This window comes from Thermothelomyces thermophilus, chromosome 4 (genome assembly GCF_000226095.1).
Source record: "Thermothelomyces thermophilus ATCC 42464 chromosome 4, complete sequence".
In the NCBI taxonomy this organism is placed as follows: domain Eukaryota; kingdom Fungi; phylum Ascomycota; class Sordariomycetes; order Sordariales; family Chaetomiaceae; genus Thermothelomyces; species Thermothelomyces thermophilus.
This window is the reverse complement of record NC_016475.1, coordinates 2,813,179-2,825,045: the sequence shown is the minus strand read 5'-3', so window position 1 is coordinate 2,825,045 and position 11,867 is coordinate 2,813,179. Positions and strand designations below refer to the sequence as shown.

Genomic DNA, 11,867 nt, shown 5'->3' with positions numbered 1-11,867 from the left:
GCATACAACCGGCGATTGGCCACTCCAGAAGCTTCATGATATAACCAAACAAAGGGTATCTCTGTAACAGCGGTAAAGCAGAAGAAGGATTCGACAAAGTGCCTGCCGGTCGGTCGACGCCAGCATGATAGCGAGAGGCCAAAGCGCACCAACCAAAATATTAAGCAGATGCGTTCCTCTGCATTCCAATGCCCGCCCGCGCAAAACGGCCAGTCCCCTCTACCGGGAGAGCGACGAAGCCCCATCGCTTCAAACCGTATCTCTTTTTCCCCGGCTCCCCCCAGGCTCGCGTGACAGAACGGCCAAAACCCTCAGCAACCAACGTCCAGCCGCAATCAATCCCCGTTCTGTCCGGTGAAGGTCTAAAGGAAGGTATCTATCTCCCACTCGGACCAGGGGCGGTCACCCAACACGGGAGATGGTAGGGCAGATTGTTGTCTCGCTGGCGCAGGGGTGAGAAACATTGAAGAGCTGGAAGAACGAGGCGCGGAAGGAGTCGGGTTGCGAGCGCCACTTGTATCTCCGCTGCCGGCGGGTGGAAGGCCCCAGTGTTCCGTAGCCTTGTAGAACTTCTCAGCCAGGGGACGAGGCTTGCTCGCCATCTGCTGCATCGACAATCGGAACGCCTCTTCCTGCAGCCTGGCGGCCGCCATCTCTACCTCTTCCTCTCTCTGTCTTTGTTCCCGAACCTTTCTATCCCGCTGTTTCATCTGGTGCCGGGCAAGTCTGAGATCAGCTTGTTGGTTGTAGGTGTCTACCTCGTGCCGGAGCTGTTGTATCCACTTCCTGACAATCACGCCAAATCTTTCGCGGTTTTGCTTCGCGTCGTCGGGGTCGGCTCTTTGCTGAGCGGAGAATGTTTCGGTCCCTTCAGCTGCCGGGCTAGGGTTCCCAGATATCAGTCTCCGGAGGCGGGAAAGCCACGCCAAGATGACCATCAGGTATTGCACCGTAGTCCACGTGAAGGCGCCTCTCGGGGGGGTTGAGTCAGTGGCCTCGGCGTCGGGCTCGTCTACCCCGATGGCGAAAGCCGTGCGCAGCACGAGAACAAGCATTGGAATGACGCACTTCGTGAGGTCATCAGCAAGCCGCCTGAAAAGTCGCGAGCCACTTTGGCTTCCCTGGCCATCAGGGGCCGGACCCGCTCGTCTTTCAATCTTCCGCACTGTCTTGTCGACGCTTGATATCGCTCCGTTCAGTGCCTGTTGTCTGCTGGCAAGGGCTTGAGATTGCTGACCGAGATCCAACGCGTTCGGAATGTCATCCAGCTCGTCGTTCAGGCGGCCGAGATCATTCAAAATTCGCCTTCCAAGTCTTGTCCTTGCAGGCGAGTCTTCGTCGGAGTCGGGCATGATGGAGCACAGTTTCATCCACCTGCGGCCTGCTTCTGTCCAGCCTCGTCTACCCATAAGTTCCAACATATTGCTGAGATGTTCGCTGTATGCGAGAATGGTGGGCTCATTGTCCCTGTAAGGGCGCACTTGGATCCCTTCCAACCTTGGCCCCCTCGTTGCTTCGTCAGACTCCGAACCATCTGATTCTTCTGTTGCTCCCGTATCCACAGACTCTTCCGCATCCCTACCGGTACTCCGACCTCCTTCTGGTCCAATTTCGTCCTCTGAATCCTGGACCTCCTCGCCTAGGCGTGGCGGTCCAGCATTTGAACCACGTCCGGAAGCAGTCCGGTGAGCTTCACGACGGGATGCCGTAACAGTGGCTGATTGCGATTGTTTCTCTTCGCGGGTGGAAGAAAGCCTGACATCTCGGATGGGAGAATGTGGCCGGCGTGGCGACGTCCCTGTTGGCTTTCGTCGCCTCTGAGTCTGCCGGTTGTTGATTGTCCTTGAGGCTCGGGCGGGTGCAGGGTTGGGTTGGTCCGAGTCGCCGTCCGATGGAATATCGTAGATATCAGCCGGAGGTTTTGTCGGAGAGGAGGGTTGCAGTCCGCGGCTACCTCTGGATCCCCGGGGGGCTGCGCCACGAAGAACCCCCTCTTGCACCATTTTAGCAGCATGGCCTCGCTGGACCCGAGAAGAGTCGCTGTCCGGCTCGTGCTCCTCCCGGATAACAGTCGGTAGGACATCGCCACGTTTCTTCCTCCTCGGATGTGAAGAATCGATCACGCCGAAAACCTCGACGGACTGTACTTGCCGCTTTAGACGCCGAGCACGAAGGCGGCGGGGACCGGTGATGTCGGCGATAGAACCGTCGGATGGGACGCCCACCGAAATGGTTCTGTTGCCTTCCCGTGACAAGCGGCCGCTTGGGAGACAGACCTCAATCCGAGAGGCGGGACGCAAGCTCGTGGCTTTGATGGCCGCATCAACATCGTCATCTTCGCCTTGTACCTCAATCGTGTCTCGGACATCGAACGGCGATCTTTGGCGCTTTAGTTGCGGTCCTTCGGTGGTGGCACCTGGACAATGCTTTCGCTTGGCAGGGCCGGTGTTGCTTGCCGCGGGCTCTCTCGAAGGTCTCAGCGTCGAGGGAGCTCCGATAGTAGATGCACGTCGCCGAGGCGGCGTTTCAGCCGGTATCGAGCTGGCATCTGAGCTGATCTCGTCCTCTTCTGATAATGGCTGCTGTGCGCTGCGCCGAGTGGTAACCATCACGGCTTATTCGGGAAGGGTCGTGTTACAGATGTTGCGTTGAAGAGCACCAATACCGTCGCGGAGGCGATGGGTAGCTGAAGGCACGGGCTTGGCCCGAGGACCTCCCTGGGCTCCCCACAGGGTCCCTACCTCTGCACGCAAACACCACCTTAGACTTAAAGAAGGGCCCACTCGGCCCGCAGCACCACAAACCCCGAATCGATCGTTTGGATGCTCCGAGGTGAATGACGCAATTTGGAGAACCCATGTAAAGGGAGATACGTAAGAAGTCTACACTAGGGTACGGAAGGCATCCTTATACTGACTACTAGTGGGATGTGATGTACGGGTTACATACTACTTGATGGTTCCGGGGAGGTAAGTTGCCTAACACGATAAGGTAAGTACTTCACCCGCGAATTGTTCGATGCGCACCAAGTTCTTACAAGCTCTTACAAGCTCGTGTAAACAGAATCGAGTGGCCACCTGCATCTTCAAGGTAACTTGAGCACCAATAATGGATCCTGTATCTCCGGGCAGAGCAAGAGTAACACTATACTGTCAGGTTGCATATTACTCCGGAAGAAACTACGTGGAATATCAAACGTTAGGTAGACATTGCATTCGCACGATAATTACATCGATCTCGGCCGCTTTCCTTTGGTCATGTGTTCAAGTTCAGAGATTTGGTCGGAAAGCCGAAGGCGGATGAAACGCGATCCTGTGTCTTGGCCTGCGCCAAAGCACTATCAAACCGTCCATGATGGTGTACTCTGTCGTTCATTCTCTTATCTAGGTAGGTAGGTATGTGTTACCTACCTCTTCCGTACTCTTCGACAATAACTCGGTGGACTTCGTGCTGAGATGCGCATGCTGTGATGCGCGAACACAAGGCTTGGCATGTCCCTGCTGACTCCCACGCTGCTACTTGGGGTAGTGTATGTGTTGCTCCACTTATATCCCCCAATTTCCCATCGGCATTGGAGCTAAACCCCACCAACACCCTATCGCCGCGACTCCCCGATCTACAAGTATTTCTCGATCGCTCTCAGCGCCACTCCGGCCGGGCCTTCTATATCAACGTACGGATTACCTTTTGGAATTAAGCAGCGCCCCAGGAAGCGCAGTCTGCATCCAGTCGTCTTTGGCCACTTTCAGAAGTCTACTTTCCCCAGTGACGTGCTGGCGCACCGCGGTTGGTGATGACGACAATGCCGGCCAGCTCGATACTACCTGCGCGCAGGGTATCGGATCAATCCAATGGCTTCCCTGTCGTGAGGTCCGCCGCAGTCGGGCTTGCCCGTGTCCTCTCATTGACCTTATCGACCGCCTATGCCGCGCCGCTCGGGATCCGAGGCCACGGTGGCGTGGACGAGCCCGAGGCAGAAGGCGCGAGTCTCTGGGTTCTCTATGTGGCCTCTGCGGTTCTTGTACTCTCTGGAGGAGCTTTCGCCGGGTTAACCATTGCGTAAGATACCTCACAGTGGCGTCCAAATGAGTAAGATAGTCGGGCTGACCTGCTCAGGCTGATGGGACAGGACGGCATCTACCTCCGAGTCATGGCCGGAGATCCGAACGAACCTCAACAAAAGAACGCGAAGCGTGTGTATGATCTGCTGATGAAAGGGAAACATTGGGTTTTGGTCACACTGCTCTTGGCCAACGTGATCGTTAACGAGACGCTCCCGGTGGTCCTCGATCGTTGCCTTGGCGGGGGTATCGCTGCCGTGGTGGGTTCCACGTTTCTGATCGGTATGTGGTTGCCTACCTGAGCCATTGCTCCGTATCTGTCTTGACACCTACTCGGTCAGTGATCTTTGGCGAGGTTCTTCCACAGTCAATATGTGTTCGATACGGTCTTCAGATCGGCGGCTCTATGTCCAAACCGGTCCTTGTCATGATGTACATCTTAGCGCCAATTGCCTGGCCGACAGCGAAGCTCCTCGACTGGCTCCTCGGAGAAGACCGTGGTACGGTTTACAAGAAAAGCGGGTTGAAGACGCTCGTGACACTTCACCAGAACCTCGGCGAAGTCTCTCAGCGCCTGAACCAAGACGAAGTCACCATCATCAGCGCGGTCCTGGATTTGAAAGAGAAACCGGTTGCGAGCGTGATGACCCCGATGGACGACGTCTTTGTCATGTCGGAGGATACTGTGCTGGATGAACCCACCATGGACATGATCCTATCTGCGGGCTACTCGCGCATTCCCATCCACGAGACCGGAAACCCCACCAACTTCGTCGGAATGCTTCTTGTCAAGATTCTCATCACATACGACCCTGAAGACTGCAAGCCTGTTCGTGATTTTCCGTTGGCCACCCTTCCCGAAACGCGCCCAGAGACAAGCTGCTTGGACATTGTCAACTTCTTCCAGGAGGGCAAGTCCCACATGGTCCTCGTTTCTACCAATCCAGGAGAGGACCACGGTGCGCTTGGCGTAGTTACGTTGGAGGATGTGATCGAAGAGTTGATTGGAGAGTATGTTCCCGCCCAGCCCCTTAGCCGACGATTTCGTGTGCTGATTTGCCCCAGGGAAATCATCGACGAGTCGGATGTCTATATCGATGTCCACAAAGCTATTCGCCGACTTGCCCCGGCTCCGAAAGTGAGGATCCAAAGGCGGCTCTCGGGAGACCCCGGCGGAAAAGGTACCAGCGATGCTGGTGGTGGCCTGAAGGGTGACAGCGATAGCGCGCTTCTTGACGCTCAGCAGGCGACGCAGACGGCCGGCACGACGAGTACTAATTCGCCCATGTTATCCAGCAGTCCGAAAACGGCAACACTGATGATGCGGAGGAGCTCTGCTGGCCTTGATGGCCAGCTCATCAGAACCACGGTCCCCGTGCGGGCCAACTTCCAAGAGATCAAACAGCATCTCAAACATCTAGGCCCGTCAAACCCGGCAACCAACCCCAACAAGACGCGATCAACTACTGTAAAAATAAAGCCAGGCAGCGGTAGCCATTCCTCCAATCCACGCTCAGCCTCGACGGCCGAGGCCGCAGCAGGGGGGACGCCGGATGAGGAACATGACGAAACGACAAACCTTCTCAAGCCCCAGATACCGGGCAAGGACGGCGTTCAGGCGCTGAGGCAAACTTACGGCTCCATCAGCCCGGGCATCACATTTCAACTCGCACCGCAGACGGACGGGATATCCATGTTGCGACTTGAGTCAGAGGACCAAGCGGACAAGTCTACGCAGACCTCAGCTCGTCTCGGTCACAGCGACAGAACATCAGACGAAGAAGCCGGGGGCCCCGCACGACTATCACAACAGCAATCGCCACAATCAAAGCAAGAGCTGTGCCCTAGCTCCAGCAGGGAAAGCGCTACCAGCGCCAGTAGCCTGAGAACGGACAACACGCTCGTGCCGCATCGGCACCATGTTCGCAGCGGTAGCATCACTGAGAACATCATCGAGTCTCGGGGTCTGCGGAAGGTTGTGCTTGAGACCACTAGTTCCAACGAAGAGGAAGAGTCGAGCACACCGACGGCCTCGTCGCCTGAGCAGTCAAGGCTACTCGGCCGTACTACGTTTGGCATATTTGGAAGGGACAGGGAAAACGGCAAGGAAAGTAGAAAAGATAAGGAAACCGAGGACGGGAAGGAAGAAGGGACAGTCCAACCAAGTTCGGCCGCTGGAAGACAAGAGGAAGAAGAGGTGGGCCTCCTATCACCCGATCCGGGTGATGAAGACGCGCCCGCGTCGGATGCCGAGGCTGCCGCAAAGGGCACGTCTGAAGAGGGTCAGGTGGGCCCCTCGAGTGTGAGTGGTGATGGTGCGGGAACAAAGAAGAAAAACAGGCGGAAGAAGCGCAAAGGCGGAAAGTCCTAGGTCGAGAAGCTGCCTGGGTTGTTATCGACCGCGTAAGGGGGCGCTGCGGGAAAGCAAGCATTGCAGTTGTACGGTACTGTTAGCATTACATTGTTTAAGAGGTTCGTTCCTGGACATGGAAAAGGATGGGTTGCGGAAAGCCAGCGTTTGTCAAGATCGGCTACTCTGTTTACCGACACCAAATAGTATACTGTTAACTCGGCACATATGTACAGTACATACTTACTAGCACCCAGTCGAACTTGACTCGATTGGTGGTCGGCGCTGTTTTGCTATGCTATGCATTGCTACCCTCGATGTTCCAGTCAGTTCCAGGAGGTTGTGCATATTACGTTGGTAGAAAACTAGAAGATCAAAATGGCCGGACTTTGTTTCCCTAACAACTCCTACACGGGCATTACCTATTCCTGGAGTGTGCTCGAAAATGGTGGGGGCTGGTCACCTTACCTTATCTACCGATTTTACTAGTGAAGATTTCCACATTGACGTCAGCCGCTAGACGCAAGAAACAAGCATTGTGCTTTGTGCAGTGGGGTAACTTATTGGGAGAAGCTCTGAGCTGGATCCCCGAGCTTCGGTTCCCCCACCTCACCTCTGTCGACCAGCGAAAGCATTTCCGTCTTCTGATTACAAAGCGCCACATGAACTACCCGCTGCGTGCATCCCAGAGACTCGGGGTTCTCTTGACATCCGTACAGAGGAAACCTACTTCCAACCTCAACCAACGTGAGACCTTGAGATATAACTACTCGAGTACTAACACCCAAACAAGGAGACCAAAGGTCACTAACTCAAACGCAACAGGGATCTGGCGACCTTTTGCAACCATGGCGTCGACGACAGACACAAAGAACTACAAGTTCAACCACTCCATGTATGCTATTCTTACAGGAACCGTCCTTCTCCTCCTCCTCTTTTTCTTTCTTTGATGATTTCTCCAGTTCCATTCATATGAGAAGTGATGCTAACGTCGAACAGGATCAGGGTCAAGGACCCTAAGGAGTCAGGTGCGTGTTGACTCGTTTTGTCTATCACAAACAAACAGTAGACTCACAAGAGCCAGTCAGGTTCTACTCCTTTTTGGGCATGTCCCTGATCAAGAAGCTCGAGTTCCCCGAAGCCAAGTTCGACCTGTATTTCCTGGGCTACGACTCGCCCAAGGCGGTGTCGGGTGGCAACAATGTGTGGGATCGCGAGGGTCTGATCGAGCTCACGCACAACTACGGCACCGAGAACGACCCCGAGTACAAGGTCAACAACGGCAACGTGGAGCCGCACCGCGGGTTCGGCCACACGTGCATCAGCGTCGACAACATTCAGGCCGCCTGCAAGCGGATCGAAGAGGCCGGCTACAAGTTCCAGAAGAAGCTGACCGACGGGCGCATGCGCCACATCGCCTTCGCGCTGGACCCGGACGGGTATTGGGTCGAGATCATCGGGCAGAAGCCGCTCCAGGAGACGGAGAACGTGAAGGAGACGGATGTCGAGACGTATCGGATGGTGGGTTGTTTTCTGCTTGTGATTTTGGTTTGATTGTGGGTTAGCTAGAGGCCTGATGGCTGACTGACCCGTACTGGCAGAACCATACCATGATCCGCGTCAAGGACGCAGAGAAGTCGCTCAAGTTCTACCAGGAGGTTCTGGGCATGTCCCTGTTCCGGACGCACGAGGCCCCCGCGGCGGGCTTCAACCTCTATTTCCTGGGCTACCCGGGAGAGAAGGGAGTGCCGGCCGAGGGCCAGAGCACGGCTGACCGCGAGGGCCTGCTCGAGCTGACCTGGAACTACGGCACCGAGAAGGACGAGAACTTCAAATACCACGATGGCAACAGCCAGCCTCAGGGCTTCGGGCACATTTGTGAGTCTCATGCAGCCGGGGGTGTGGTTCGAGGATAAGGGACGCTAACCCGCCTAGGCATCTCGGTCGACAACCTCGAGGCGGCCTGCGCCCGGCTCGAGTCTCTCAACGTCAACTGGAAGAAGAGGCTGACGGACGGCCGCATGAAGAACGTTGCCTTTGTCCTGGATCCAGATGGATACTGGGTTGAAATTGTCCAGAACGAGCGGTTTACGGGCAAGCCCAACTTCTGATGGTCTCGGGTATGCATGACCGCCGCGTAATGTAGTGCTGGTCTGATATTACAATGCCAAAAGGTGAACCGGTCACGCGCCATGTTCCCCACGCCATGAGATAAGCACGAGCACACTGCACTGCAGCGGTGGTGACGATGCTAAATGTGAGGAGAGTCTCTTCACCGGCAGCCTCTCCACCAACCAAGAAGTTGCATCACCGGACAAGCATGGTTCGTCAATTGCCTTGGGTTGACAGCAGCTGCAGATTGCCCGCATTAGCCAAACGTGGGGGATGAGGGGTCGACGTGGTAATTAGGGGTTGTTTCAACTGCAGCCAGGCGTTCAATAGAGCTTCGGCATAGGTCCGCCAATGCATGCAACCCGTCTCAGCCACTCCTCGGAAAACGATGACAGATGCTGGTGGATAATGCAAACACTGGCCACGAACCGGGACGGGATGAGGACGGGGTCGAGATGTGAGGGTGATGCCGGTCGGAAGAATCGTTCCCTATGGATACTCTGTTTGTCGCAGGGCCCAAGTCAAAGAACAATACCTCCACCCCGCTTCAAGGCCCCCCTTCCGAGACACCCCAATCTGGTAGCACGGCCACGAAGTTCAGCTAGGTCACGACAATGTCGTTCGACATTCTGGGTTTGCTGCAGCTGTTGTGTTGCCTGAACTACAGACGGCAGATCGATCACAGAATTCGGGGGATGAGGACCTCAGGAGGCCTGACTTCTGCGCTTATAAGCAGCTCCTTCATCTTTACCTTCCCCAGAGATGCCCCCCCCTTCCCCTTCCCCCCTTTCCCCCCCCCCCCCCAAAACACCGGGAATCCACACACCACACTCTTCAGTAAGCACAACCCAAGGCAACAAGAGCATCCTCACCACCACAACACCATAGACCAATTCGCTTGCCAGCAAAGAGACATGGCTCCCTCGGCCCTCCTGCCCACGCCTCCCTCGCCGATTTCAGTGCCGGACCCCGTCCCCCGGATCCTCGTGCCGGAGAGGCTCTCCCCCGAGGGTCTCGCCCTCCTCCGCTCGAGCGGCTTCAAGGTGGACACGCCTCCGCCGCCCCCGAGCCCGGAAGCGCTGCTGGCGCAGATCCCGGCCTACGACGCGCTGATCGTCCGGTCCGAGACCAAGGTGACGGCGGGGGTACTGGCGGCGGCGGGGCGGCGGCTGCGGGTGGTGGCGCGGGCCGGGGTGGGCGTGGACAACATCGACGTCGACGCGGCGACGGCGCGGGGCGTCGTGGTGGTCAACAGCCCGAGCGGCAACGTGGTGGCGGCGGCCGAGCACACGATCGCGCTGCTGCTGGCGTGCGCGCGCAACGTCTGCCGCGCCGACGCGGGCATGAAGGCCGGCCGCTGGGAGCGCGGACGCCTCGTCGGCGTCGAGATCGCCCGCAAGACCCTCGGCGTCGTCGGCCTCGGCAAGGTCGGCATGAAGGTCGCCCGCATGGCCAAGGGCCTCGGCATGCGCGTCCTCGTCTTCGACCCGTACGCGAGCAAGGAGGTCGCCGGCCAGGCCGGCGTCGAACTGAGGGACGAGCTGGGCGTGCTGCTGCCTGAGGTGGTAGGTTTCACACCTCCTGTTCTTTTTTTTCCCCTCTTCTTCTTTCCTCCCATCCCACCCCCTGACAAAACATTGAATGGCTGGCTGACTCGGGAGGGAGCAGGACTTCTTGACGGTGCATACGCCGCTGCTGGTGAGCACGGCAAACCTGCTCGGGGAGAAGGAGCTGCGGTCGATGAAGAAGACGGCGCGGGTGCTGAACGTGGAGAGAGGAGGCGTGTACAACGAGGAGGCGCTCCTCAGGGCCCTGGACGAGGGCTGGATCGCGGGTGCCGGGCTGGACGTGTTCACTTCGGAGCCGCCGGTCGAGGGTTCGGTCGCCGCGAAGCTGGCTGCGCATCCCAAGGTCGTGAGCACGCCCCATCTCGGAGCGAGCACGGTCGAGGCGCAGGAGAATGTCTCGATCGACGTGTGCACCCAGGTGGTAGAGATCCTTAAAGGGGGGCTACCGACAGCGGCGGTGAATGCACCCTTGATCCTACCGGAAGAGTATCGCCGACTGCAGCCTTTTGTTCGACTGTACGTGTCTCGCTAACGCTTAACTATATCCCCCTTTTTGTCTCTTCTTCTTCTTCTTCTTTTTTTTTTTTTTTTTTGCTTACCCTCGTCAAATTCCGGCACTGACAGAATCCCCGGCGGGACAGAGTCGAGCGCATGGGCAGCCTGTACACGCAGCACTTTGCCGAACGTGGCGGCATGGTCGGCGGCCGCCGCTTCGAGCTTGTGTACCACGGCGAGCTGGCCGGCATGAACAACACTCGCCCGCTGTTCGCCGCCCTGGTCAAGGGACTGGTGAGCTCCATCAGCGACCTCGGCGGGCGGGATGTCAACATTGTCAACGCAACGCTCGTCGCCCGCGAGCGCGGCATCGCCATTGACGAGAAACACGTGCGGGACGGCGGCACCGTGCCGCCGGTGTACGCGAGCGCCGTGACGCTGCGCAGCCTGGCGCCCGGCCAAGAGGGCGGCGAGCAGGTGATTGAGGGCTACGTGAGCGGCAACGCCATCTTCATCTCCAAGCTCGACCGCTTCCGGGCCAACTTTGTGCCCGAGGGGACGTTGCTCGTGCTGCACAACTACGACGAGCCGGGCAAGATCGGCAATGTCGGCATGGTGCTGGGCAAGCATGGCGTCAACATCAACTTCATGCAGGTTGCTGCGCTGGAGAGCGGGACTGACAAGGCCGCCGCCGCCGCAGCTCCTCCTGTGGTTGACCGGCTCGTCGACTCCGAGAGCCGTGCTGCGAGGGAGGCGCTCATGATCCTGGGCGTTGCGGGGGACATCACCGAGGAGCTGCTCGGAGAGTTGGGCAAGGCCGACGGCATTCTCCACGTCAGTCTGGTCCGCCTGTGATGAGGTAGTCGCCGTTCGCGATCAATGGTCTTCTCATCATCTTCTTTCGCTGCTTTCTGGTTCTGCGCACTTCGGGTCATCTTGATGAGGTTATGACACATATAAGGTATGTGCCGGTGCGGAACAAATATGCAGTAATCTGTTCCCCGCTTCAGGTCCACGGTGTCCTTGGTATCGTGCTCGGGGAGGTACACTAAGGATATATACGGAGCACTCCGTAATCCGTACGTCCGCACACTACTCTGTGCTGGTTCAGGGGTTCAGGGGTTCGGCGTTCCACAGATTTACGAGTTAGGGGACCTTTAACTCACTGCTGACAGAATAAGTTGAGTCACAACCATTCCACATGTGAGTGACTATTTACGGCTCAGACTGAACGGATCTGCACTCCTTGGCTCCAATGCCAGGTTTGGATATGCACACAGA

At 57.3% G+C, this 11,867-nt stretch overlaps 4 protein-coding genes across 4 annotated transcripts; 3 read left to right on the top strand and 1 right to left on the bottom strand.

Annotated features, from left to right (window-relative positions):
* Nucleotides 1-362: 362 nt before the first annotated feature.
* MYCTH_102533 (uncharacterized protein) lies at nt 363-2,609 on the bottom strand (the record flags this gene model as incomplete). Its single annotated transcript, XM_003664263.1, has 2 exons — nt 363-2,057; nt 2,148-2,609. 2 exons carry the CDS (start codon nt 2,607-2,609, stop codon nt 363-365), a joined length of 2,157 nt encoding a protein of 718 aa, XP_003664311.1.
* A 993-nt stretch (nt 2,610-3,602) lies between these two features.
* On the top strand, nt 3,603-6,799 carry MYCTH_2306997 (uncharacterized protein). The gene is made up of 4 exons (XM_003664262.1): nt 3,603-4,059; nt 4,117-4,343; nt 4,403-5,072; nt 5,127-6,799. Exons 1-4 carry the CDS (start codon nt 3,803-3,805, stop codon nt 6,430-6,432), a joined length of 2,460 nt encoding a protein of 819 aa, XP_003664310.1. The 5' UTR covers nt 3,603-3,802; the 3' UTR covers nt 6,433-6,799.
* Nucleotides 6,800-7,489: 690 nt separating this feature from the next.
* Nucleotides 7,490-8,790, top strand: MYCTH_2306994 (uncharacterized protein). The gene is made up of 4 exons (XM_003664261.1): nt 7,490-7,932; nt 8,013-8,289; nt 8,347-8,585; nt 8,770-8,790. The coding sequence occupies exons 1-3, from the start codon at nt 7,519-7,521 to the stop codon at nt 8,520-8,522; spliced, it is 867 nt and encodes a 288-aa protein (XP_003664309.1). The 5' UTR covers nt 7,490-7,518; the 3' UTR covers nt 8,523-8,585; nt 8,770-8,790.
* A 537-nt stretch (nt 8,791-9,327) lies between these two features.
* Nucleotides 9,328-11,659, top strand: MYCTH_2306993 (uncharacterized protein). The gene is made up of 3 exons (XM_003664260.1): nt 9,328-10,088; nt 10,192-10,607; nt 10,733-11,659. Exons 1-3 carry the CDS (start codon nt 9,438-9,440, stop codon nt 11,439-11,441), a joined length of 1,776 nt encoding a protein of 591 aa, XP_003664308.1. The 5' UTR covers nt 9,328-9,437; the 3' UTR covers nt 11,442-11,659.
* Nucleotides 11,660-11,867: the final 208 nt, after the last annotated feature.